The sequence below is a fragment of the Anarhichas minor genome, unplaced genomic scaffold, assembly GCF_050575085.1.
Source record: "Anarhichas minor isolate MPS153535 unplaced genomic scaffold, ASM5057508v1 ptg000020l, whole genome shotgun sequence".
Classification (NCBI taxonomy): Eukaryota; Metazoa; Chordata; class Actinopteri; order Perciformes; family Anarhichadidae; genus Anarhichas; species Anarhichas minor.
The window spans coordinates 427,216-452,500 of NW_027466466.1; the positions used below are offsets into that span (position 1 = coordinate 427,216).

The 25,285-nt window shown below is 40.7% G+C and overlaps 3 protein-coding genes across 3 annotated transcripts; 2 read left to right on the top strand and 1 right to left on the bottom strand.

Moving 5' to 3' along the window:
• Positions 1–118: 118 nt before the first annotated feature.
• Positions 119–7,567, top strand: LOC142954444 (alpha-1,3-mannosyl-glycoprotein 4-beta-N-acetylglucosaminyltransferase C-like). The gene is made up of 5 exons (XM_076095458.1): positions 119–321; positions 2,432–2,516; positions 3,114–3,264; positions 4,603–4,857; positions 5,407–7,567. Exons 2-5 carry the CDS (start codon positions 2,436–2,438, stop codon positions 6,309–6,311), a joined length of 1,392 nt encoding a protein of 463 aa, XP_075951573.1. The 5' UTR covers positions 119–321; positions 2,432–2,435; the 3' UTR covers positions 6,312–7,567.
• Positions 7,568–11,546: 3,979 nt separating this feature from the next.
• On the bottom strand, positions 11,547–12,909 carry cfap126 (cilia and flagella associated protein 126). The gene is made up of 5 exons (XM_076095330.1): positions 12,886–12,909; positions 12,725–12,787; positions 12,517–12,591; positions 12,214–12,402; positions 11,547–11,657 (listed from the first exon to the last, which is right to left on the bottom strand). The coding sequence occupies exons 1-5, from the start codon at positions 12,907–12,909 to the stop codon at positions 11,547–11,549; spliced, it is 462 nt and encodes a 153-aa protein (XP_075951445.1).
• A 2,904-nt stretch (positions 12,910–15,813) lies between these two features.
• ccnq (cyclin Q) lies at positions 15,814–22,946 on the top strand. Its single transcript, XM_076095457.1, has 5 exons — positions 15,814–16,235; positions 17,002–17,185; positions 18,499–18,631; positions 19,109–19,327; positions 20,483–22,946. Exons 1-5 carry the CDS (start codon positions 16,088–16,090, stop codon positions 20,570–20,572), a joined length of 774 nt encoding a protein of 257 aa, XP_075951572.1. The 5' UTR covers positions 15,814–16,087; the 3' UTR covers positions 20,573–22,946.
• Positions 22,947–25,285: the final 2,339 nt, after the last annotated feature.

Genomic DNA, 25,285 nt, shown 5'->3' on the forward strand with positions numbered 1-25,285 from the left:
AGTAACTCTGCGGGTTGTCTATAGTCACGCAGGCGGTTACCGTTCAACATTGACGACAAGCGCTGGATTAGATTACGCCCCGGTCACCAGGTGGTTTGTACTCACGCCCATACAGCGTGCGGGTGTGTGGGACCCAGAAGAACCAGTAGCATTCAATTTAACACAATGTGGTAACACGGAGGTTTTCTTCAATGTAGCACCATCAGCGCGCGAATCATTTCTTTCCTCTCCTATGATGCCTGTGATTTTCCGTGCCTTATAAGCACACTATACGAAGCTTATTCACCGACTGACGTGCTGAAGCTGAGCTGGCTGAGGGAGGTGAGTGGACACAAGTTTCTACTTTAACAGTTACCTTTACGATAAGTTACGCAAACCAGTTGCTTTTATATATCCACTGACAGGGTTAGCATGTACGACACATTTGGCCAACTCTTTTAAATGTTTTTTTCTTATGAAGGCGTACGTGTTATGTGTACATATTTAGTATTTTTGAAATGAACGACCTTATTACTGTGTTATTAACACGTACGGCTGTGTTTTTGGTGAAAACGATAGTTGAGCGTAGTTAGGCTACTAAATATCAGCTGGCTAGGTTCGCCATTGAAACAACGTAGTTAAATAAAGTGAACAGTCGGAAACGTACTTCAGTGGAACAGAATCCACGTAACTGCCTGCATACTAGTCATTCTTATGTTTTTCAATGAATAGCCTATCCACGTAGATACTGGTTCTCAATAATAACCAACAATACAACTTTGTGTATCCTTCAATGATGGAAAAGTCTGTGGTTATCTCTAGACATCCCTTTAGAACGTTACTGTTGGGCTAGCTACAGTTGTCTTGTGACGTTAGCCATACTTTATTATGGCTACTAACGTCACAAGACGATGTAAAAAAACGCGTCCCTTCAACACACCTGTCCTGTCAATCATGTTTAGCCACGCAATTCAACACCCGCGCTACGCGGAAGCATTTTCATTTGGGAATTTGAAGTATCGAGCAGAATTATTAGCCTATGACTCGGATATCTGACTGGTGGCTGTAACGGAGGCTCGGTATTCTCGTTTACAAAACTTCTGAAGCCTGTCATGTGCCCCTACACCAGAGGACGGACCGCAATTCAACTATCCGGGGTTCCTTTAGAATTTATGAAAGTTGTATATATATTTTTTTATATTCGTTTTTAGCTTTTTGCTGGGAGGTTATTCCAGTGTAAATGAAATGCACTTTCTGATAATTACTTCCTGGTAATATTAAAATTGCTGGTAAAATGACATTTACATTGTGTAATGGTGTAAACCTATTTACATTTTCAAATCTATTCTAATGAGAGCCAGTGCAGGCCTTTTTGTTGTGTCCAGCCACGGCTTTCTGAACGGGTTCAAGTCAGGAACAGGCTTTACCACGGAATTAGCAGCACAGGAAATGAAAGAGGCATGATTCATTTCCTTAAAGTCTCAGCCAAAACAAATATTTTTCATAATCCTTATCAGCTATCACATCAGTATTGTCAAATACTTATAATGGACTAGAGCTGTGGGTAATATTAGAGGATTACTATCCATAGTATCGGATCTAGGGATGCACATATACAATATCAGATATCAGGCTGATACTGACTCAAATAGCTGGGTTGGGTGTCTGTGATAATGGGGCAGATCTATTCAATTCAATTCTATGATTTTTATACAATATACATTATTTACTGTGGTTTTATTTCCTGTTAAAGTTTTGACCAATTTGATGCCGCAGCTAAAGGTTTACACCTGAATTGTGATTCCTATTCATTTTGAAGATATTTTACCAATTGGCTAGATCCCAATTTATTTTTATAAGAATAACTAACCATTCATTCCTTTCACAGCGCTGGTTGTATTATTCAGTCACACAATACAGCAGACGGACATCTGCACTCTACTGAGTTACATTTTGTTTTACAAAATTAGGAAAGCAATGTTTAAGTCAAGGCTGATGTTTCCTTACATTAAATTCCACACAGTGAGGCATACAGCTTATTAATTAAACACTCATATCAGATTGGTGCTCCGTATAGGCCGATACCCAAAGTGCACGTATATATATATTCATCCTGAAAAGTTTGGATCGGTGCATCCCTAATCTGATACATATTATGTAATGTAATGCATGTGAAGACATGCGTTACATTACATAGTATGTTACATGCATAAGGCTCTGAAGCAGTACAGAGAGCTGCTTGTTTGTGCCAAATTAGGTCCAGGTCCATTCTAACCTGTTGCTGTATCTGGGTCTTCTGAAGCATTCATTAACTGAATTATTTACTGTTGTGTTGACTGTCTTACACACCAGCATAATCCACTGTGTGTGTGTGTGTGTGTGTGTGTGTGTGTGTGTGTGTGTGTGTGTGTGTGTGTGTGTGTGTGGACTTGTGCGCATGGGTATATGACAGGAAAATGCGACGTCATTCAAAGAAGAATATTTTGGCAGTGGTGCTTCTCGTTGGAGTATTGTACTTTCTTAACTTCCTAATTGCTGTGAGTACCCCCCCCCCCCCCCCCCCCACACACACACACACACACACACACACAAGGCTTACATTTCTGGCCATTAGTTGCAACACTCACGTTTTCACTGGGATGCACCAATACTGACTCAAATAGCTGGAACACGTTTCGGTGACCATGGGGCTGATCTATTTACTTCAATTCTATAGAATATATGATTTCTTTACTGTGACGATAATTCCTGTTTAAGTTTTGACCAGTTTGCATTAAAAAGGTTTACACTTCCTGTTAATTTAGAATTTTTACCAACTTGCTGGTGTACGATTTATTATTACAATAAGTTTTGATTTACAAAATTAGGAAAGCAATTTTGAAGTCATGGTTGATGTTGCCTTACATGTAAAATAATGATCCCAGTCTCTTCCACACAGTGAGGCATACAGCCTATTAATGAAACGCTGTCGGATCGGTACTCGTATCGGACGACACTTGAAGCCCAGGTATCCTCATCGAGCCTGAAAAAGCCTGATCGATGCCTCCCTAACTTTGTTTCATGCTTCAGTGTATGGAAACAGTGTCACAACTGTAATTAATTCTGATCGATCAATAAATATATTTGTTTTGCAGGGCCGGATAATTTCACACGAACCGATTCCAAATGAGTTAACTTTTCAAGGAGAGAGATTGGTTAGTAAAGAGTCGTGGGTGGAACGGGGAGATTACCTGCCTCTCAATGTGTCCTATCGGGTGCTTGCTGGAGCCCCATCTACTCAACAGAGTGAGTTACACACCTTGTCTGTCCCTTTTGGTGAAATAAGAATTGATGTGATGGTCATTAACTTTGTGCAAAAATGATGTCCAAGACCATTGTACAAGCTGAAAATAAAATGTGAACTGTTAAAGACTCATGGTAACCTCCTTTTCCTTTTGCGCTTATTGTAATTAAATGAAACACACCATTTCAGTATACGCTTTAGCATTTTAATATTTACCGTATATTATGTGTATTTATATGTCTTTATCATTGAATATTAGGTCACTTGTGTATTCTGCTCACTCACTAATAGCACACCGATCTGGAAAGTCAATTTGCCATCTTTGGTGGTAAATGCCCTTCATACCATGACAAGCTATTGCACTCTGTGTACTTCATTTACCAAACTTCGTGCACACACTTACGTACGTAATCATTTACATGCACTAACATGCACCCAAAGCATGCGCAGCCGGCCCGGCTATGTCAACAAAGCCAGGAGCAGCTTGGATTACAACACACAAAGAGAGAGAGTGACTTCATTCTCTGCTCAGGTAGACATTACTCCACTATATCGTTCCATTGACAATAGTTGTTTGCTGCTATATTAATGTTCAGAATGTTAAATACAGCTCCTTTAACTGAACTGGTTGGGCGCCACCATAGCTTAGCATGTCAATAGCTAGTTGGTGTTAGCTTGAGGTGTTAGCTGGTGATGTTATGGACAGAAAGGTATGCTTTGTTGCCTGCTGAAGATTCTTTTGTAGGACTGTATTGAGTGTGTGGGTCCCAAACATGGACATGTCTGCTGTCAGCAGAGCTGCATATTTTACAAATGAAGCGTAAACTACTGTATTAGACAAATATGAAGAAGTTAAACACATAATTCTGGCTGGAAGCAACACAGTCTATACTGATAAATGCAGGAAGGACAACTGGAAAAAAAAACGCCAACTGTGTGAATGTGTTTAAATGAATTGATTTATAATATCACTGCTTCATTTAGGGCACAAGTAGATCCGACTATAATTTCATGTTTGTATTCTGTTAGCTTTTCAGCTGCAACCCGACAGGGCTAGTTTTGATGCCCCTGAGCAAATACAATGTAGATGTAAATTCTGATTATGTAGCTGAGTATCTACTCTTTGCTTTGGTGAGAGTAAGAGTCAAGGACAGTTTAAAGGTATATTAGATAAGGGTTAGAGAATAGAGAGAGGTAAGTATTAATGATGGCTTGATTACTAACTGCAGAGTGATAGATCATAAACATGATTTACCATTAGTACCGGGCTTCTACTGGAATGGTCACTCAACAGATGAATCTGGTTACACATTACACTTTTCTGTCCGGACATGTTTCAGGGTATTTATCCATTGGATTATCATCAGTGAAGAGGAAGAAGGGCAGCTATCTAATCACCACCTTGAAGTCCCTCTTCTTACAGTCATCTCCTGAAGAGCGCTCTTCCATGGTGGTGGTAGTGCTGCTGGCAGAGTTTGATGTCAGCTGGAGAGTCACTACAGCGGTGGAGATCAAAAGTGCATTTGCTTTGGAGCTGGAACAGGGCCAGCTGGTGGTCCTCCATGTTCCTCAGGATCAGTACCCTTCTCTTACAGGTGTAGTACTGTGTACAGGTGTAGGAGCACTACTTGTGTACTCTTTGATTCACATCTATGTCATGAGTGTCTGGTTGACGTGTGATACTGACTGTACATAACAAGTGGACGTAGTCACCGTGTTGTCCCCATTGGTTTGTGAACTACTGTTTTGAAGCCATGAATTAAGCATTTAGGCCGTGGCCATCTTGTTTTTTTGGAACCAGAAGTGACACGAGTGGAGCTAAGTACAACCAAACTCTGAATGAGACATATTTAGGATTTGACTCTAAATGGACCATCATTTACTAAATGAACATCATGCTGTATTGAAGAAGACTTGAAACTAGAGATTGAGACCATAAACTCATGTTTACAATGTTTACTGAGGTAATAAATCAAGAGAGAAGTAGAGTCATTTTCTCATAGACTTCTATACAACCAGAGGAGTCGCCCCCTGATGGACAGTAGAGAGAATGCAGCTTTAAGACACTTCAGCTTTGGCTTCACTTTTCAGAACTGGAGGTTGTAGCCTGAATACTGATACAGGTCTCTTTGGTTCTCCTGCAGGTCTAAAGAGGAACTACAACGATGCTCCAGAAAGGGTATCGTTCCGCTCCAAGCAGAACCTGGATTACTCCTTCCTGATCCACTACAGTGCCGGTCTTGGCAAATACTACCTCCAGCTGGAGGACGACGTCTCCTCCGCAAAAAATTTCCTCTCCACCATCAGGAAGTGCGTTGAGGAGCAAGAGGCGAAGAAGACCACCTGGGCAATGCTGGAATTCTCAGTCCTCGGCTACATTGGAAAACTATACAAATCCGCCCACCTTCCTCTCCTGGCACGCTTTCTCTTCCTCTTCTACCAGGAAATGCCTTGCGACTGGTTAATGTCTCGTTTCCGAGATTTGCTGACACAAAGGGAGCCAATCATTTTCAAACCCTCACTGTTCCAACACATGGGGACTTACTCCTCGTTCCAAGGGACTTACAACAAGCTAAAGGACAAGAACTTTGAGGAATTGTTATACACCAATCCTTCAGCTGAGGTTTATTCTGATATGTCCACCTACAAGAAACACTACCCCAAACTGGCCTTGGATGCTGGTGAGGGATTTTTCTGGGGACGCTCCCCAGAAAACGGAACTTACCTGACTGCAGTGTTCACAGAGCCTGCAGTAGTGATGGGGATATTTGTAGAAACAGGATCAGAGGGCAAAGACCTCCTGGAGTCAGCTCAGGTGGAGATAGGCCATGACGTGATTACCACAGAGAAAGGGGAGAAGAGTTGTAAAGAGTTCCAGCCAGTGGGGACGTTAGAGAATGGGAGGTTTGAGAAGCTAGAGATAGACAAAAAGTATAGTTTTAGCTCTTCTTGTCTGAGGATAAAAGTCACAGCTGGGCAGAAGGAGTGGGTGATCATCAAGAAAATCAGGATATCAATAAAGCCTAGTACAATTCCACACCAAACCTAGGAGGGATTTCTTTCTTCCGGCCAGATGAATATTTTTTTATTTGACCTGCTGGACACAAGCTGAACATGTGACTTTTGTGCCTTGTTAAACATTCTCACTGACGTAGCAACATTCCAGTGCCTCATGAAACGGTGTGAAGCTGCTGTCAATAAGAAGATGTTTGTTCCTTTGATGAGAATTGAAACATCACTGCTGATGATAATTTAGGTTATTTGTAAATAACAGTTATGGTGCTATAATTAGCTTCAGCTGTGCGTATTGGTTGCAGCTTTAAAACGAGATTAAGTATTAGAGGTTGTTCTAATTTTCTACCTCACGCTTGAGGCGTCCGAGGAATCCAAGGTAATTCCTTTCCAATCTATTTTGTCTCTTTAACAACATAACTACGTCAACAAGCGCTTGAGCAACACTTCAGCGGCTATTCTCTGACAATGTAGCTTGGCCGTTTTATAGCTTTTGTCGCTCGTAGTGTGAACATAGCGTCATACAGCGTTTTGCTGCCGATGATGTGTGGTGTTGATTTTGTTAGGTGGAGCTCAACCTATGCTCGGAGCCCAAAAACCGACAACCTACTCAGGGAAGGGTACCTAGCAACAGGGACATTTGAGAGGAGGCTGGCGGACAGGTCTGGAATATCTCGGTCAACATGAAGCTGTGTCATGCCCATCATGTGTGTTACGTCCTCTCTCTGTAGACAGCGATGCACTGTTGTTCCTCTCACAGCCTCACACCCTGGGATCGGTCCAAACCGTGGAGGTTTCCCTTTGCTCTGATGTCATCAGTCCCATCCCCCAATCCCACGGCTGTCTTCTCAAATCGAGACATCTGGGACTCACAACCGGGGAGGTGATGATCTTCATTGAACAGTTCGCCATTGTGCTTCTTATCGATAAACTGGGATGCTGTGTCCTTGAACTTTGTTTTCAATTTTGATGTATAACAGGGTGTTAACAAAGAGGCACTAGTTTTGTGGACTTGACAGGGATTAGTTTGTTACTGTGTTTGCATTTTCATTTGTGTCCTTTGTGTGGTTGCTCCTTAAGTTAAGATAGGCAGCTATTTATTTTACTTGTATTTTCTGCACCTGTGAATTTAAGATGCATAGTAGAGATTGATTTGTTTGGTTACTGATGTGATTCCATGGCCTTTTCTTTACGTGCCAACATCAGTTGATTTATCTGTGATTGTGGGTTTCTTTTCTGTATTGTTGCTTGTTTTTTGGGGTCCTTTGGCAATAAATGACAATCAACGCCTGATTACACCGGCTTGTGTTCTTCCCTTATCCCTAGACTTGACAGGGACATAGCGGTGGTGGCATCTTTTCTCTAAAGTGGCAGAAAGGAGGGAAGGCGAATGGGTCAAACAAATGCTATTTTTCTTTTTTTTTAACTAGTTGTACCCAGTATGTAGGCTACATCCACACTAACACGTTTTCGTTTTAAACGAATATCACGTGACTATTCACGTACACTGGGCGTGATGGTGCTGGTGTAAACATAAAGTAGATTGGTTGTTTAGTTAAAAAAAAATACAATATAAAGTAGTCTTTAAGAATGAAAGGTCGTGTTTGATACTTAAGATCGAACTTTAAAATCTTCCTCTATGAACTCAGACACATTTCGTGGAAAGTTTTAGATGTTTTATTTTTCAGACTTAGTTACAGCGCTGCGGGTCTTGCTCTATCTCTCACACATCAAATTTACTTTAAAATCAACACTTACACATAAAGGTTTACTAGATTATGGGTCCATAAATGTGGTCAACACACGTCTCACTCGTTCCCTCGGTTTCATTGTTTCTGTTCTCACTCGTAGCTCTGCTGGTGGCTGAGTAGGACAGACGTCCTACTAAAGAGAAATTCATGTTTTGTTCCTTTACATTTTATCTGTGGACTTCACAATAATTGTGCAAAACAAAATAAGCATTAATAAGGACAGGAAAGTCCTCCGTTTTGTGTCCATCACCCTCCCTAAAGCTGCTAACGTGACTTCAGACGGCCGCTCCATAGGTCTGATAACGCCGCTGGTCACACTGCTCCAATAACAACTGCTTCCTCTGTAATAATGCAGACTTTAACTGCACAACAGCTGCTATTAAAGACAACAAGGTCAGCAACGCCTGTAATCAGTTGTCCATGTTGAATTAAGCTGGTAGTCGATCGGTAATCAATGCTAATGTTTGTGATCTTCCGGGTAAGGGTCACGTGTGTTGTGGAATATTTCTTATGACTAGTCGGGAGAAGAAAGTGAAGGTTTTCTATCAATATAAAGAAAACAGAGTTTTGATGAACGATCAAAGTTTGTAAAGTCAATTTATTTGCTTGCAAGCAAAGAGAACAGTCTCACAGACACATTGCAGTGATCTGGAAGAGTGCTCTACCTAACAGTCACAATGCATGGACATTTATACTCAGACAGCTTCCTGTTATCTGCTTAGCTAACAAGAATACACAAAGAACACAATAAAAGGCAGGTCATCCTTCGAGCCTTAGTATACTTCATTTAAGACAGTCAGGAAGATGCTTTATCTCGTGTTTGCAAATCCCTTTGTTCACAGTCTGCCTTACAATAAACAGTTTAAACACACAGCAGATGCTTCCTTTGAAGCCACTGTGACATTGTTAAAATGACCATTGCAGAGACAGGATAGACATTCTTTACCCTCACACATCATATATGCATGCAAAGGTTTACGCCTTTACAACTTCAGATAACGCGTCACAAAGGAAGTTAAAAGTATTTCAAACAGAGGATCTCTGTTAATCAAAGCCTCTCTGTGTCTCTGTCTTACGAAGAAGAAAGAAACAGTGCACAATGATAACAGATAACAAGACACCTGGATACTAAACTAATTAAAGTCATCTACTGAAACTACAGTTTGGTGTCTGCACTTTTAGGACTTACATTCTTTAAACCTTCACATGAGACTATGACATATTTTGCCATTACACGTGATAGGAGTGTGACGAATCAGGGAAGGACACGTCATGACTGCTAAGAACCAATCAAGTAGCGAACGCGGATGTGGGCGTCATTGTTTTCAAACTTATCCGTTACGCCAGAGTTGCTTTGTCCACACGACAAAGCAACTCTGGCGTTTTCAAACTTATCCGTCCTCGGGAGCGTTTTCAAACTCCTACGTTTTCGGTGCTTGAAAACTCCGGCGTAGTGTGGACACTCAGCGTAAATGTAGCAAAACATATGCGTTTTCAAATGGAAACGGAGTAATGTGGACATGGCCTAGTCTGTTCTCTGTTTCATTTTGAAAGGGTTTACTTCTGTTTTCTACCTTACCTGTGTTTCATCAGTTGATTCGTCTCTCATATTGTATGTGTTTACTTTTCCTCAGTGGGAAGTTTTCTTAGCGTTTAGGACTGTCTCCTGTTACCTGTACTGTACTCCAGCTGCTGCCTCCTCAACTCTTGATCTGCGTCTGGGTGTAAACCAGCTACTTGAGATTGTGACACTGGTAGAATCCAGATCCCCCAGAGCAGACTGAACCCATGTAAACGTTCATTCCTGTCTATGTCCATTAGAGTCTCAACACCAACAGCTAATGTAGAATGTTGGCAATGGGGGTTGTGCGATATGTTGACATTATCAGAATTTGTGTGTATGCAAACTTTTATAAGTTATGTTATTTTAACTACTGTGGAACAGCAGTAAAGAGGCCAGAATACATTCCCCTACAGGGACACTTATCTTATCTCAAAAGGTGTGCCAGATTACCGAGCCTGTGCTGTGTTGCGTAACGTGGCATAAAAGAATGTTCCCTTCCCTCCGGAGCCCCGATGACCGGCTCAAACAGACAATCACGTCTTGGTGTGATGCATAGATTATGAGTCGGCACTTTCTTTTGTCTCTCTCGTGATCCCCAACTATTCCATTACTGTGGGGACAAAAATATAATCTATATTCCACTGTAGATAAGTGCTTTCTTTGTTTATAGCCTCTGTAAAAAAAAAAATCATTTGTGATTTCAGAGCCGTTTTTTTGGGCTTTATCAATTAAAACGTAATTTTCTTTCTCGACTTCACCGATGAGCTTCTCAATTTCACACTCGGCGCTTTTGAGATTCATAAAGGAGGACCAGGCGTATGGATGCCTCTGTGTGTACACACAGTTGTAGCTGTGAATCTACACACGGTTTTATGCACTTATATAAATGCATTATGTATCAGGCTGACAGTTTAGGACACACTCATACTGGAAGTTATTTGTATTGTCCATTGTTAAATGTTGAGTTGTGGAGAAGCAAGTTACTCTGCGAAAGTCATGTGGTTTTATAACGCTGAGTCATGAGTCACTGGGACAGGGACAGTGTGTGTTGCCATGGATTGAGCTGTGTGCAGGACTGGGATACAACTTTAGAAGGACCAGACCTAGAGCCTCGCAGTGTTCACTTTGTTCATGCCTCCATTTTGATTGTAAACTACAATTTTATTACACTCACAAAATGGGTTCATCTGTGCTCTCACAAAGTCCAGTCCACGATGGTCGAATGCAGTACACATTATCTCATTAGACTTGATGTAGTCAGAGTGTTCTTGGACAAGACGCTCATCATTGTATTTTCTAATGGAACATTTGCGGATGGTAAATGTGCACTAAAGGACTAATGTCCCCAGTGAGTGCTACAGTATATGGACAGAGAAAGCTGATCTCTTGTGATGTGTTGACTGTGCCTACATGTACCAGGAAGCAGAGATTCTGCTATGTTACGCAAGGTCTCATCATTTTTTTTGTCTGATAAATAAATAAAAAATCACAAAATGTCAGTGGGGGAAATATTCCTACACGTAAACATGAAAATAGAACCGTTCAGCTTGTTAATTCTTAAAACACATTTCATTCAAACTGGACAGAAACAAAATAAAACTCCACCAAACATGTCTTTTAGTCTCTCCACTGCTCTGACAATCAGCAACTCTGGGTGGTCGAAATAGATACGTCATTCACAGAGAAAGACTTCATCTGGTTTGGTCAGCGAGGGACAACTAATCAAAGTGAAACCATAAAAGAGGTAGAAGACTAAGAGGAGGGAGGAGATGGGTGAACACAGGCAGTGTAAAAAGGGTAAAACACATCTGTAACAACAAGCTTTTCATGCTTTTTACCTTGACCTGTTGACCTTTCATGATTCGTGAGTAACAGTCAGACATGCTAAAATAACTCGACACTGAGACTGCAGATTTTTGTAGCCATTGGTTTTCATCCACTAAGAACTGAATGACGTTCACTGGTCTTGATGTTCGTCTTTGTGTCTCTGCTTGGAGGATGAGGGGGCTTCTCGGCTGGCTGGGTTCACTGACAGGGCAGCACCGTCCTGCTGTTCATCCCCATTGGTCTGAAAGGAAAGATAAAGACACGAAGATAAGCCTTTATTGTTCTCAAGAGAGGAAATTCAGGTTTTGCAGCAGCACAAGCAACATAAATAAATAGACCTATAGGGAAGTAAACAAATAAATACGAGGTATATACAGCTAGTATAAGAAGTAAAATAGAAATACAAGAGCAATTATGCTTAAAAGAAAATGAAACTAGAAAAATCTAGGTTTGCACTGTACACACACACATTACACTGTAATTCTGATGACTGTCACACCCTTGAAACTCACGTATTGCTTTTGAAACATCTTGTGAAAAGATAAGGCAGGACCAACATGTATGTTGACGCTGACATTCGGTTTTGTTTCTGACCGGCCACTGAGGCAGGTCAGTGAACGTTTCCACCAGCCTCTCAATGCTTGTGTCTGCCACTTTTGAAATCTACGTAGAAGGCTTTAGAATTGTAGACAGTAGAAGTATGGAATATATCACTTAACTTAAGAATAATACTTCTAAATAAGTAAAAGCTATCTGCCATGGTGACAGGTGACCTGATACTTTTTACAGAAACTTACCTGCGTAGTGTGCGCGCCAACATCCTGCAGCCTGTCTGTGTTTTTGCTGCCAGAGTGCTGTAGGTCAAAGCCCCAGGACTTGAGCCTATTGAGGCCCTCCACAGAGCGGCCTGTAGGGTTGATGTGGTGCGTCGGGATATGAGCAGGTAGGTCCCAGGTCCCCTTAAAGTCTGGCCATGCCTTGCCCCTCTTCAGAACACACACACACACACACACATACACACAGGAGTGGAGTCAAACATAGATTCACAATGAAAGCAATATTTCATTAAGAGGGGAAAAATAGGTTTGATATATTCTAACCTTCTTCACTCCTGGGAGCAGATGTCCTCTATTATCAGCAATGAAGGTGGTGTGACCCTCCTGTGCAGCGGGTCTCTACACACACACACACACACACACACACACATTTTCAGATGGCAATGCTACTCTTCAAACTACCAGGTAATATGAAATACAAGCAGTATAGCTAATACATCAGCAAAGTACTGATGTATGACGTTTAGGCTACCTCTTTGAATTGCTTCGGTTCACACCAGTTCTGCAGCCTCTGCGGCTTGAAGGCGCTTTCATACTGAGGGTGGAAGTGAACACGAGGTCCGTCAGAGTAAAACACAACAGCTGAATGTGTAATGTCCCTAATTTGTATTTCTCAGATCGCACAAAGGTTACCTGGTTTGCTGAGTACATGGACATGTCTGCATCTGTCTAGCATCTGCGTCTGTTTTTGTTGACTCGTTGCATAGCAACGCGATCAAACAGGCCTATCCTTTCCAGACGTACTAACGGCCAATGGGAAACTAGCACTGTGGTCAAATCAGCCACACTGAAATGTTAGTGCACCTATATACTGACATTCATGGTAAACGCATTCAAACGGCCCAGATCCAGAACTTTGCAAAGTTAGTGAAAGGATCGACGTGAGACAACTTCCGGTTTTCAGAATACGGTGTCAACAAAGCGTATAAACAAATTGCATATATGGAAATAAGATTAATTGAACTATATTCATCTCGTGAGTTAAAGGGGAAATACAGCTAAATTATGTGTGGAATGTACTTCTTAGAAAAATTCTACTCGACACCAAGTGTAAAATCAATAATCAGGAGATTTATTCTTGCAAGAAGGAGCAGAGTTGTTTCACATACAGTTATGCGTCAAGTTGCTGCTCAGAGCTCTGTCTCTAAGTCCTTGTCTTTTATACACTGTGACAAACAAGATTCATAACATGGTATCGTGAAGGTTTGGACCAGTTTGAACCATCTTCTTCGGTTGACACAGCTGTCAATTGTGTGGCTGTGTGGGCGCCTGTCCTGGCGCGCACCTCCTTGAAGCGAATGTGATATCCGTCTTCAAAAACACATCTGTGATTAGCAAGGTCATGGCTATATTGAAACAGATGCACAATCTGTTTCTAAGCATTATGGAAAAATACAAGCCTTATGTATCATTCTGTATTTTTCCAACAGAAGTCTTTCATTGATTTGAGGGTTGCTGTGAAGATAATTATATTAATAATGAATAATATCTGACTGACAGATATGTAGATATTTATGTGTTGAGGACATTTCTGACCATATCCATATTAAATATCAAACATCTTAACTAAAAAAGTCCTGTATTTGTACCTTCTAATAGCTAATTTCTGAAGTTTTTTTACTACACCATGCGCTATAAGTTTCTAACATTGTTCAACAGTTTTTTTGCTTTGTTTATAATGTAATATTTTGATAATAATGTAAAACATATTACCCTATGCTTAAAACGGTTTATTTACAATGTGCGCTGATTATTACATTATGGACTTTTATTACATTTAAATGATTACATTGTGCGCAGTTATTACAGTATAAGTTGCTATGAAAACAGAAATGGAACATTTGGTTAAAGTGTATTAAAACTCAGAAACCTTGACAAAGCCTGCTTTAAATCAAACTGACTAAACGGCATGGAACCTCTGTCTTTTAAAGGTGGTTAATTTGCCCTTTTTCAGGTTCAGTGTGACAGCTGTTGCTACAGGTTTAATGCCCAGTGCCTACAGATGGACACAGCTTAAAAAAGCAAATACTTCTGACTGGAGTTGCTGTCTGTGTTGATAAAAATTCCACAAAAAGTCAGTTTTTTCCCAATGCAACACTCTTATGTTGGTCTGTGTGTACAGTGGGGTGGTGGCCTTAATTACCTGTATTTTGCCCGATTTTTAAAAAAAAAGCTCTTAATTTGTACATTACAAATGTTTGATTTTCATTATTGATATAGTCAGAGATGTCCTTAACACAATGAGTCAGGAATTATCAACAAAATAATTTTTATAGCACTTAAAATATTCATAAATGTATACACAGTTCAAAATAGGGACTTCTACTTTAGTAAAATATTTTAATTAGAACAATAATATTTTTTGACTTTCAGTAAGTCTGTAGTCAGAGATGTCCAAAACACAAATGAATCAGTCATTGTCTGGAATTATTGAGAAAACTATTTTCATAGCACCTCAACTATTCAGATAGTATAGCTATTTCTCTGTAGGAATGTAGGACATTTACTTTGTAAAAACTCTGTTTGTTACAGTAGAAAAATAAATGTTTAAATTATTGATTTAGAGATATCCTGAACACAAATATATTAGTCATTGTTTGGAATTTTGAGAAAATACTTTTTATAGCACCTCAAATATTAATAAATTAACTATTTTTTGGTAGAAATGTAAGACATTTACTTAAATCTCTTAATTGGTAGTTTAAAAATGTTAGATTTTTAATTTGACTGGAGTCAGAGGTGTCCTGAACACATTAAAGTCATTGTCTGGAATTATTGAGAAAAATATCTTTATAGCACCTTAAAAAATTCTGACATTAGCTATTTGAAGGTCAAAATGTAGGACTTTTACTCCGTAAAATATCTTAATTGGTACAGGTAAGATGTTTCATTTTTGATATGGGTGTGGTCAGAAATGTCCTGAACACATACATATCAGTCAGACAGATATTATTAATTTAATTATCTTTGCAGCAAATCTCAAATCAAAGAATGACTACATTTCACGCACAATTTTATTGTATTGTCTCCTTTAACTCACGAGATGCAGGTAACATGTTTTATACTTAATGTAAATAAAGTTCAATCAATGTTATTTTCATATATGCAATTTGTATATATGCTTTATTGATACCATATTTTGATATCCGGAAGTTGTCTCACGTCGATCCCTTCGCTAACTTTGCAAAGTCTCTCGCTCGCTCCTGGACTTGACCGTAGTTGAAAACAACACACGGGAAACTGGGTGCATACGCAAGAAAAAAACAAACAAACAAAAAACAATACATTTATGTGGCTGCTGTCTATATACGCTGTTCAAATGCCATTATTCTAATTAATTTAGCTCCCTGTCCCCAAATGATAATTTTACTTTGGAAGATAATCGGAAGTATTTGCGGTATGTTAATTAGAAGGACCGACGTATTTAGATATTTTTCCTTTTTGCACGAACAACTTCAATTTTAATGTGTTTTTGCGTGCTGCACAAAGTGTCCTTTCTATCCTCTTGTTTCGAAAGATATTCGCAAATTAATTTATTGTTGGAGAATTGACCGGAAGTACAACTATTTATCTTCCGGGTTAGTAACCGTCTCGAAAGTATGGTTATATGTTAGCAACACATTAACGCTAGACCGAAGCTAGTTAAAACGTTCCTAAATTAGGAAGAAACACAAGGCCTGTCGTAGCGGAACTTTGCAGCCACTGGTGGCTGATTTTACAGCGGGCTACAAAGAAACTCTTAGGGCATATCATAACCAACCTAAAGCTAACGCTAGCTGCCCCCTGTCGACAGTCACGATACACTATACAACGTCCTGCTGATGGTACAGGAGCCATGGAGGGTCCGTCCTCTCGTTTACCGCCCTCTCTTTTACCGGCCTCCCGAGACTGGCTGGTGGGCAGGAGAGACTCCGGTGGGGATGCAGAGTCAGACCGGGACATAAAAACACACTTTCGCGTCTGTCGCTTCATTATGGAGACAGGTAAACCACGGAGGTGTGTGTGTGTGTGTGTGTGTGTGTGTCTGTCAACAATTCATGTCCTCAGTATATTCACAGTGTACTAAGGAAAATAATGTATGCATAGTAACCATGAAAAGAATAATTTGACATTCTGAGTTGCTACGTAAACATGACGAGATATTGGAGAGCTTTTGTTGACTTTTGAGATAATAAGGACTTACTATCGCATTATTTTAATTTAGTAAGTTACAATTTCTACTTATTTTTTTGACGTATTTTTTTTATTAGAATTTTTATCCGATTTATTTTTCTTGTCGAGGTGGATATAGAGAGAATGTATCAATTTAATGTAACTATGCTTGCTTTTCTTAATTATTTAGGTCTATTGTTAAATTCACCACACATCTGATCCCTCAGACAGCACCCATTCAGCTTTGCTTTTGCCTCTACACTATTGATTGTTTACTACTGTGTTTTTTTTTTTTTTTTTGAATGGAGGAAGATTGTGATATTTGTAAGCAAGTTAGAAATGGACACGTAGAGCCATAATCATACTGGCCTGCTGCACAGATTTTTTTCTCAGTGATTCAAATAAAGAATGTGAAGTAAGTTGAATTTTAATAGCAGTTCCGTGTGATTATCAGGACATATTGCTGATCTGGAATAGATTACAACCAATGCAATACATGCATATGTTTAGCATGAATCTGTCAAAGATGATACAACTTTGATTTAGAAATGAGTGCTCCTCTAACGAGTTGACTCCGGCCTCGTCCTCCCTGCTCAGGAGTGAAGCTGGGGATGCGCTCGGTGCCCGTAGCCACAGCCTGCGTGTTGTACCACCGCTTCTGGGAACGTGCCAGCGTGCATGCTTATGAACCCTACCTGGTGGCCATGAGCTGTGTGTACCTGGCTGGCAAAGTGGAGGAGCAGCACACCAGGACCCGTGACATCCTCAACGTAAGCCACAGGTAAGATGCTTGGTGAAGAGTGAACACTACCTGCAGTGACCACGGATCTTCATGGCCACTTTTAAATCATACTGCTGGGAGCAAAAAGAAAACTCAGCAAACTGTCTGCTATTATGATGAAGTACCACTTCACCTAATTCACATGGAAACACAGTTAGTCACCTTTTTAAGGTGGAATGTTAGTTGAGAGGTTCTGTCTTGACTTTCTGAACTCAACGGTGAGTGCATTTCATTCAAACCAATAACATAATAGATTGTCATCATATAGAACTAACTAATTACATTGATTTGTGTGCGAAATACTTTTACAAATATTTGATTAATTGTTTGTTCTGTAAAATGTCAGAAAATAGTGAACAAGACTAAGTGGAAACCATAGAAATGCATTCTGTTTCTATGGTGGGAAATCGATATGTGTGTGGTCGATGTGATAAATTGTGGCCAAAAATATCCATCGCAATTCTCCAAAGCCCAAGCTGACATATTCCAATCACCTGTTCTGTCCAACCAACAGCCCAAAAGCCAAATTTACTCCGCTTGCTTTCACAGAATACAAAGATAGCAGCAAATATTCACATTTGAGAAGCTGAAGCCAGTGAATTTCTGGCCTCTTTTATTTCTTTCCATCAACTAATCAATCGGTTAATCGACAAAGTGTTTCAGCTTTAGTTTGATTTCACATGATCAACGATGTTCTTACCAATAAACCATGACCGTGTCTGTGAACTCTTGAGACAGCTCAGCAGGAATATTCTTTTGAATGGGAAGTTAAAAATAAACGATTAGGAACAATCTTTACTCACTCGTTTGCTCTGCAGCTTTTAAACATATTACACAGTTTTCATCAACAGGATACGTTTGATCACTGTCTATTATTCTCGTTCTCGTCCATGCTTTCTTAAAGTTGAGTCCACTTACTAACTTGTTCTGGAGCCTTTGACTGTTAGCAGCATCATGACTTTGCTTTTATGTCATTTTCAGTGGAATATGTTTTGGGTTTGGACTGTTAGGTGGACACATCGAGACATTAAACGTGTCACGTTGGACTCTGGGAAATTGTGATAGACACAATGTGAGAAATAAGATTGTTCAATGGTGTGACTAATTTATAAATAAACCAATAATTAATATATTTTTAATTGTGGCCCTGCTTTACACGTCTTAGTAAACTAGCCAATGTTTGCATGTATTTGATGTCGAACTCATGATAAGTATCAACTGATCATCATCGTCATCATCATCATCATCATCAGATGTGTCTGTTTTTATTTAGCTGGTAAAGTCAAATTTCACTTCCCATTCCTCCCTCACAGGTATTTCAACAGTGGCAGTGCTCCTCTAGAATGTGACAAGGAGTTCTGGGATTTGAGGGACAGCGTGGTGCAGTGTGAGCTCCTCATCCTCCGACAGCTCAACTTCCAAGTCTCCTTTGAACACCCTCACAAGGTGTGTGTGTGTGTGTGTGTGTGTGTGTGTGTGTGTGTGTGTGTGTGTGTGTGTGTGTGTGTGTGTGTGTGTGTGTGTGTGTGTGTGTGTGTGTGTGTGTGTGTGTGTGTGTGCGCGCGTGTGTGTGTGCTCCTGTCGCCTCCTATTTGCCGTCGAGCCTCTGTGTCTGTAACTGTCTGTCGTCGTTGTTGTCTAGATGTGTGTGTGTGTGTGTGTGTGCCGTTGCAGTATGGTCTGGGTCAAAGGAGTGTTTTCAGATTTGAGTTCACTTTTCTTAGCTGATCTGATATTCGTAAGCTTTTCTAATTTCCTCATTCTATTTCTTGCATTCAGTGGTCCAGAAATTGTAAGTCACTCTGTTGTCTAGTGACAGAAAGGCCAACTCAAAATGATTTTGCGACCTGTGATTGGCTGATCCCCGTTCACACAATCCATTTGTGCATAATGTACAGTAATACATTGTGTTTTTCTCTCCAGTATTTACTCCACTACCTGTTGTCCGTGAAGTCACTCGTGAACCGCCACGCTTGGTCTCGAACCCCCATTGCCGAGACTTCCTGGGCGTTGCTTAGAGACTGTTACCATGGCGCCATGTGCATCCGCCACATACCACAACACATCGCCATAGCAACGTTGCACCTGGCTCTAAACAGCTACGGAGTGGAGCTGCCTGTCGGGGAGAAGGAGTGGTGGCAGGTGTGCGTTCCCTGTTAAGTGTTCATAATGATTATGTGTGTGTGTTCCACAGAGGCTGTTATAGGTGGATTTATTAAGATGATATCAAATGTGACACATCAGCAGGTGTGTGTGTGTGGCGGTAGTTTCAGATGGGAGATGTGTTCGAGCTAGGTTCCACACGCTCTAATAAACTCTCAAAAAATTCACCCAAAAAGTCGCCACGAAACAACTCCGTCTCAGTTAGGGTAGACCAATAACATCATCAGTTAGCAGAAATCTGACTATAGTCCACCTGTGTGCAGTATAAGTGTCACGTGATCTGACGGTCACAAGATCTAACATCCATTATTATAAACTGGAAAGAATATGACGTCACAACAAACCTGCCAAGAGAGGACCAATACTCACAGCAGGCAAGGAGGACATTAATGAGAGAGGCAAGAAAAAGACCAAAGAAAGCTCTACAGCAGGCTTTATTGAACTAGTCATGTTTTGGTTAGGGTTAGGCACCAACACTACGTGATTAGTTAGTCCAATAAGTTATCTAAGGGGGTGTGCCTTGTATAGAGCCTCCACACGACACACTGCTGTAAACAGGAATGAAGGTGTCTGTCGCAAACTGCAGTAAAATGACAAACTCTCGTGACATTTTAAAGAAACCTCTGGGATACACAATGTTCCATCCTATCTCACATTTGGTGGAATTTAATGCATGTGTAATTAAATTAGTCCGTCAGGGCCGTGTACGGTATGATGGACAAACCGTAGCTGTAGCCGTGCACAGGTGGCCCCTGCAACAGCAACCATACAGCTTTGTACCACTGTGCCCTTTAACCACAGGGACATTATCACCTGACCATCCAGCTCCATCTTATTTTTTGTTATTTATTGGTTTATTTGATGAGGGACAGTGCACATTAATAAAAACATTTCTGTAAATCTTCAGAGCAGAAGTGCCTCGTGTAATTGTTCATTGTAATTGAAGGCTGGTGGCCAATGAAGTCTCTTTGGTTTTGTAAGTCACTAAATGCAAATAGAAAAGTTCAGGATTTGTTATGGTTTTCTGCTTCCGGCCTCAAGGCTCCAAGATCGTTTGAAGATTGTTTGAACAATGTGTGGACCTTTGATGTCCATGTTAGGTGTGGAACTGAAGCCTGTGTTTTTTTTGCGTAGGTGCTGTGTGTGGACGTGACCAAAGCACACATTGACGCTGTGGTCTCTGACCTCCTTCAACTCTACGACATGGAGGCCAAGTGTGTCTGAGGGACACACCTACGAGACGCCCTCACTGGAGACTCATGGGAGTTGTTGCGTCTGTTGCGTGTGAGCAGAATGAGTAAATGTGCGTATGTCGTTCCCTGCATGTCGGGGTACAGGTTCGTTCGTGTACTCGTTTGTGTGAGAGAGAGGAGCACTCTGTATTGCCCCAGTTAGTCTGTGAGCTGTGACAAAAAACACACCCGCACTACTGCTTCCTGCCACCGTGGGGAGACATTTCTTGCTTTCTGCTCTCTGATCACCCAGCCCTGCTGTATCCTGATGTGCTCTGGAGTTTATCATCAACACCAGAAATATCTTCACACTCCTCGTATAACATGTTTTTACTACCATGTCCACTGTATGATATCCAAAGATATTATTATTAAATCAATAATTCCAACAAATCCATGAAAATGCATGGGAATGATGACCGCATGAGTGGCATTGTCCTCACAGATTTGCAGTGGGTCGCCAAATAAATGAGCAGAATTTTTTTCCATCGTCTTTTATTCAATGTTTCTATCTGCAATAAACCTTTGAGCCACATGAGGGAGCCTGAATGTTTGTATTCTATTTATAACAGAATCTGATATGACTGGTGGTCATTCTGTTTGTTTAACTGATGAGAGGAAATGAAAAGAATGAGAGCCTGTTAACTTATTTGGTCTCATTTATAGTATTGAACATGTGTATATGTTTGCAACACATGCATTAAGCAAAGTTGTGGTTTATCAAACATGCATCTCTTCTTAACGGCTGCTTTACCTGTTCAACATAATATGAGATGATGAGGAAATGTCAGTCAAAATGATCAGGAACGTTCATTCACGCACAAATACTTGTCTTGACATTGCATATTATGATATAAAACATAAATTCACATGTGAATGCATTCATTTGCACAATGACCTCCCCATACAGTAAGTGTCATCATGGTGATTGTAGTGGATATCTGACTATATGAACTCTTGTCTTGTTTTTTTTTGTGAAAAGACAGTTTGTAATTTTATGAGGAGGACCAAGCAGATGAAGAATATGTGGGCACATGATCTGCTGTATGTTTTTTACTAATGTCTCTGCTGTTAAAATAACATTTGGCCTGTGTATTGTTCAAAATTAACTCTACAGACTCTGCCCCTTTCTGTTTCAAGGACATGTCTGGTGATATTCTATATTTTCTTGTCATTAAATGCCATGGAAAAACTGAAACCAACAAGGAATTGACAATACAAGTGCGGTCTGTGAATCAAAGCCTTATGCATGTTATTCCTCTGTGCCAGTGAGCTCCATTGTCGTCCAAAAACACATGAAAGAGCCACAGTGTTGCACTGGGGGACAAGTTCCTTCATCCCTCCCTAGTTTATGTTGCCTCAGTCCCACAGACACTGCCCTGCTGTCACAGATACTCACTAATTCTACTATTTCCCCTTGGATAAATCATTTTCTATCTTATCTTAGAAAGGGAAAAGTGTATTAATCCGTTCCCAACAAATGTATTTGCTCCTGCTTGAGTAACATTTGGTGGAAACTACACTGACCAGCTGACCATGATCTTCCGTTGTGTCCCAATTTACAGTGTAACTTCACCCCCCGGTCTGAAACTAAGTCCACCTACTGCATAATTTGGAAAAATTCAAGAAAGTGGGCAAGGGGCTAAGAGATTAACCACGCCCACTTCCATATGACAAAAGCCTTGAAATATGACATACATTTTTTTTTACAGCTTGTAACATAGTGATATGGCACGGGGCAGTGAATTTGATGGATTCACTGTTCATCAGACCATAAATGAGGCAAGAATTACATTATTGCTGCTGGGAGACTATGCTGGGAGTAGTGTCCTATCAGCCGGGGGGGGGCAGGGACCTAGCATATACTATATGTATGTATATATATACACAGTATATGTGTTTATATGTATGTATATATACTGTATGTTTATATGGATACTGTACATGTGTATGTGTTTTTCTTTCTTCTCTCTCTTTGACCATGTTTTTGACGTAAATACAGTGGTTGCAGAATCACATTGTTGGTTGTGGTCTTTTATCGTGATTTGTTGCCAAGAAGAATAATGTAGAATCATTCTAAAGGTTGCTTGTAGATGACGTCAATCCATCTGTGAATGCAGCGGTGTGAAACAGTGTGACAGCCCAGAGCTAAAAGCCCTGATAGCTGAGAGGTAGCCCCGACTCTGTAATCCCACTGGCCTAAGTGGTACTAAGTGTTTTGGCACCTTGTCCTGATTTTTTTTGTAGTGACGATGTTTTAGGGGAATGTAAAGAAACAATAATGTGACCCTGCCAGATGGATGAGTGGTGAGAACCCAGCCAACACTTTATTATTGAAGAATACTGATAAAGGTTACTTTAATCACCTTCTGTTTACTGCTTCACTTACTTTTCTGTATTTCTCTTGTAAAATCAGGTGTGCCTGTCGCAAGTGTGTGTGTGTGTGTGTGTGTGTGTGTGTGTGTGTGTGTGTGTGTGTGTGTCCTGGAGTCACAGTCACATGATCCACATTGACACACCCGAGTCTCTCTTTCTGTCTCATGCAGCCTGCCTCTCTTCACGGGACAAGAGACATTACGTGCATCCCAATAGCATCACATGTCAGAATATTCCTCTTCCTGACACATTCTCTCTCTTCTCATCTGTCACTCTCCTCTAACTCCAGTTTATTTCCCCTTTTCTCTCACCCTCTGTCCTCTTCACTGTCTCACACATCTTTCCCCTCTCCTTTTCGGCCTCCTCCCTCTCTCCTCCTCCCTCTGTCTCCCTAATGTTGTATTAATAATGGAGAGGGTGCATGTTCAGCCAGACTTCATCAGATGGGAAGGAGTACTGAGGAAAGGAGTCGGGAGGAGTAGGGAAAAAACGGGTGAAGGACGTGCAGCGAGGATGGGTGAGGAGAAAAAGGAGGCACAGAGGGAACATGCAAGGGATGGAGGGGAGCTTATCTTTGCATCACACTTCAACACTCTCCAGCCTGCTCTGATCGCCTCTCCTCTCCACCGTGCGCCTCTGATCTGCTTACACATCACTTCAGCCTTTACTCTGGGCTTGAGGTGAAGTCAGAAGGTCACACACGACCGGCTGTGTGTGTGTATGTCTCCGTGTGCATGTGTGTTTATGTCAAAATGACAGTTTGGGATGTTAATATTATATCAGGCGTGCAGTCTAGGAGCTGAGTGCCCTTGGACCGATAAAAGCTCTTCAGCCTCAGACCTATTAGACATGCACTAACCGCTTCCAAACACTAAATGCATAAATGCATAGACAGTAGATTTAAGAAAGCAAGTTTGTGTGTGTGTGTGTGTGTGTGTGTGTGTGTGTGTGTGTGTGTGTGTGTGTCTGTGCACGCTCTTAGTAATGTGGGATGGAATGGAGCTGAAAGACAGCTGATTGCGATGAAACGATGGATGGGTCAGCAGATAGGCCAAGCCATCAGTCAAAAGTCTATCAAGACCTTTCAAGATGCACCCTTTGTTACCGGCAACATTAATACAAATATCGCTTGTTAGAGACGAGCCCCTGAAAGCTTGGTTTCTAATCTCAAGTATTTTTCTATAACCAAAGATAGGTAAACCGCAGAAAAGCTCTGAAACTTAAGTTATTATTTATTGAGAGCTTAAAGGGACACCCCCAAATTCTAAAATACACATTTCCCTCTTACCTGTAGTGTTATTAATCAATTTGTTTTGGTGTGAGTTCCTAGTGTTGGAGGTATCGGCCGTAGAGATGTCTGCCTTCTCTCCACTATAATGGAACTAGATGGCTTTCAGCTTGTGGTGCTCAAAGCGCCAAAATTAACATTTGAGAAACTCAACAGCAATGTCTCTTTCCAGAAATCATGACCTGGTAACTCAAGATAATCCACAGACCTTGTTGTCAGCATTTTCATGTAGGAACTAGTTTCTTTCTACCGAACTACACCCGCCAACCGAATCCTATTTTAGAAGGAAGTGTGCATCTTCTCTTGGACAAGAGGCTCATAGCTAACCCATACTGAGCGCCACTGAGCTAGCTAACGTTATAGCTCAGCTAAGGAGGAGACCAACTGTTTACATCTCATGCTGTCACGAGCACGAGCCTCTAGTCCATGAGTTCACACACTTCAAAACCAATGACATCCCCATCAGCATTAGCCTCAGCTGTACTTTGTGTTCAGTTCTAATTAGCCAAGTTGAACATGCTAACATGCTAAACTATGATGTTGAACGTGGTAAACATCAGACCTGCAATAACACTATACCATTAGCATGTTAGCATGTTGCCGTGAGCATTTAGCTTCTCCTCTCTCCCTTCTGTAAGAGAAGTTGCTGTCATATTGTTTAGTTATTGACCCTGTAGATTTTGGTTATGTTACTTGTTTTTATATTTATCATTTCATACAATCTGGTCATGTTATGAGGTTATTACTGGACTGTTTCTGTTTTACTGGTTGGTCATGTTTCTGTTGGATTGAGTTAACTGGTCTAAATAATTTGATTTGACTTTGAATGCATGTTGTCTGTAGGCTACCAGTCAAGGAAGAACAGCCAAGTTGTGGGTGATTTCAAGGTATGTGTGTGTGTGTGTTTGAAAGTAGTTTCAGTATAATTTTAGTCCAGTTTTAAATGCCAGTTAAGAGTGTTTTAAGCAGGCCTAAGCACAACATTTGTGTGACTTGGCCACTACTCAGGCACAACTCCTATTCTTAGAAGATTCCACTTCT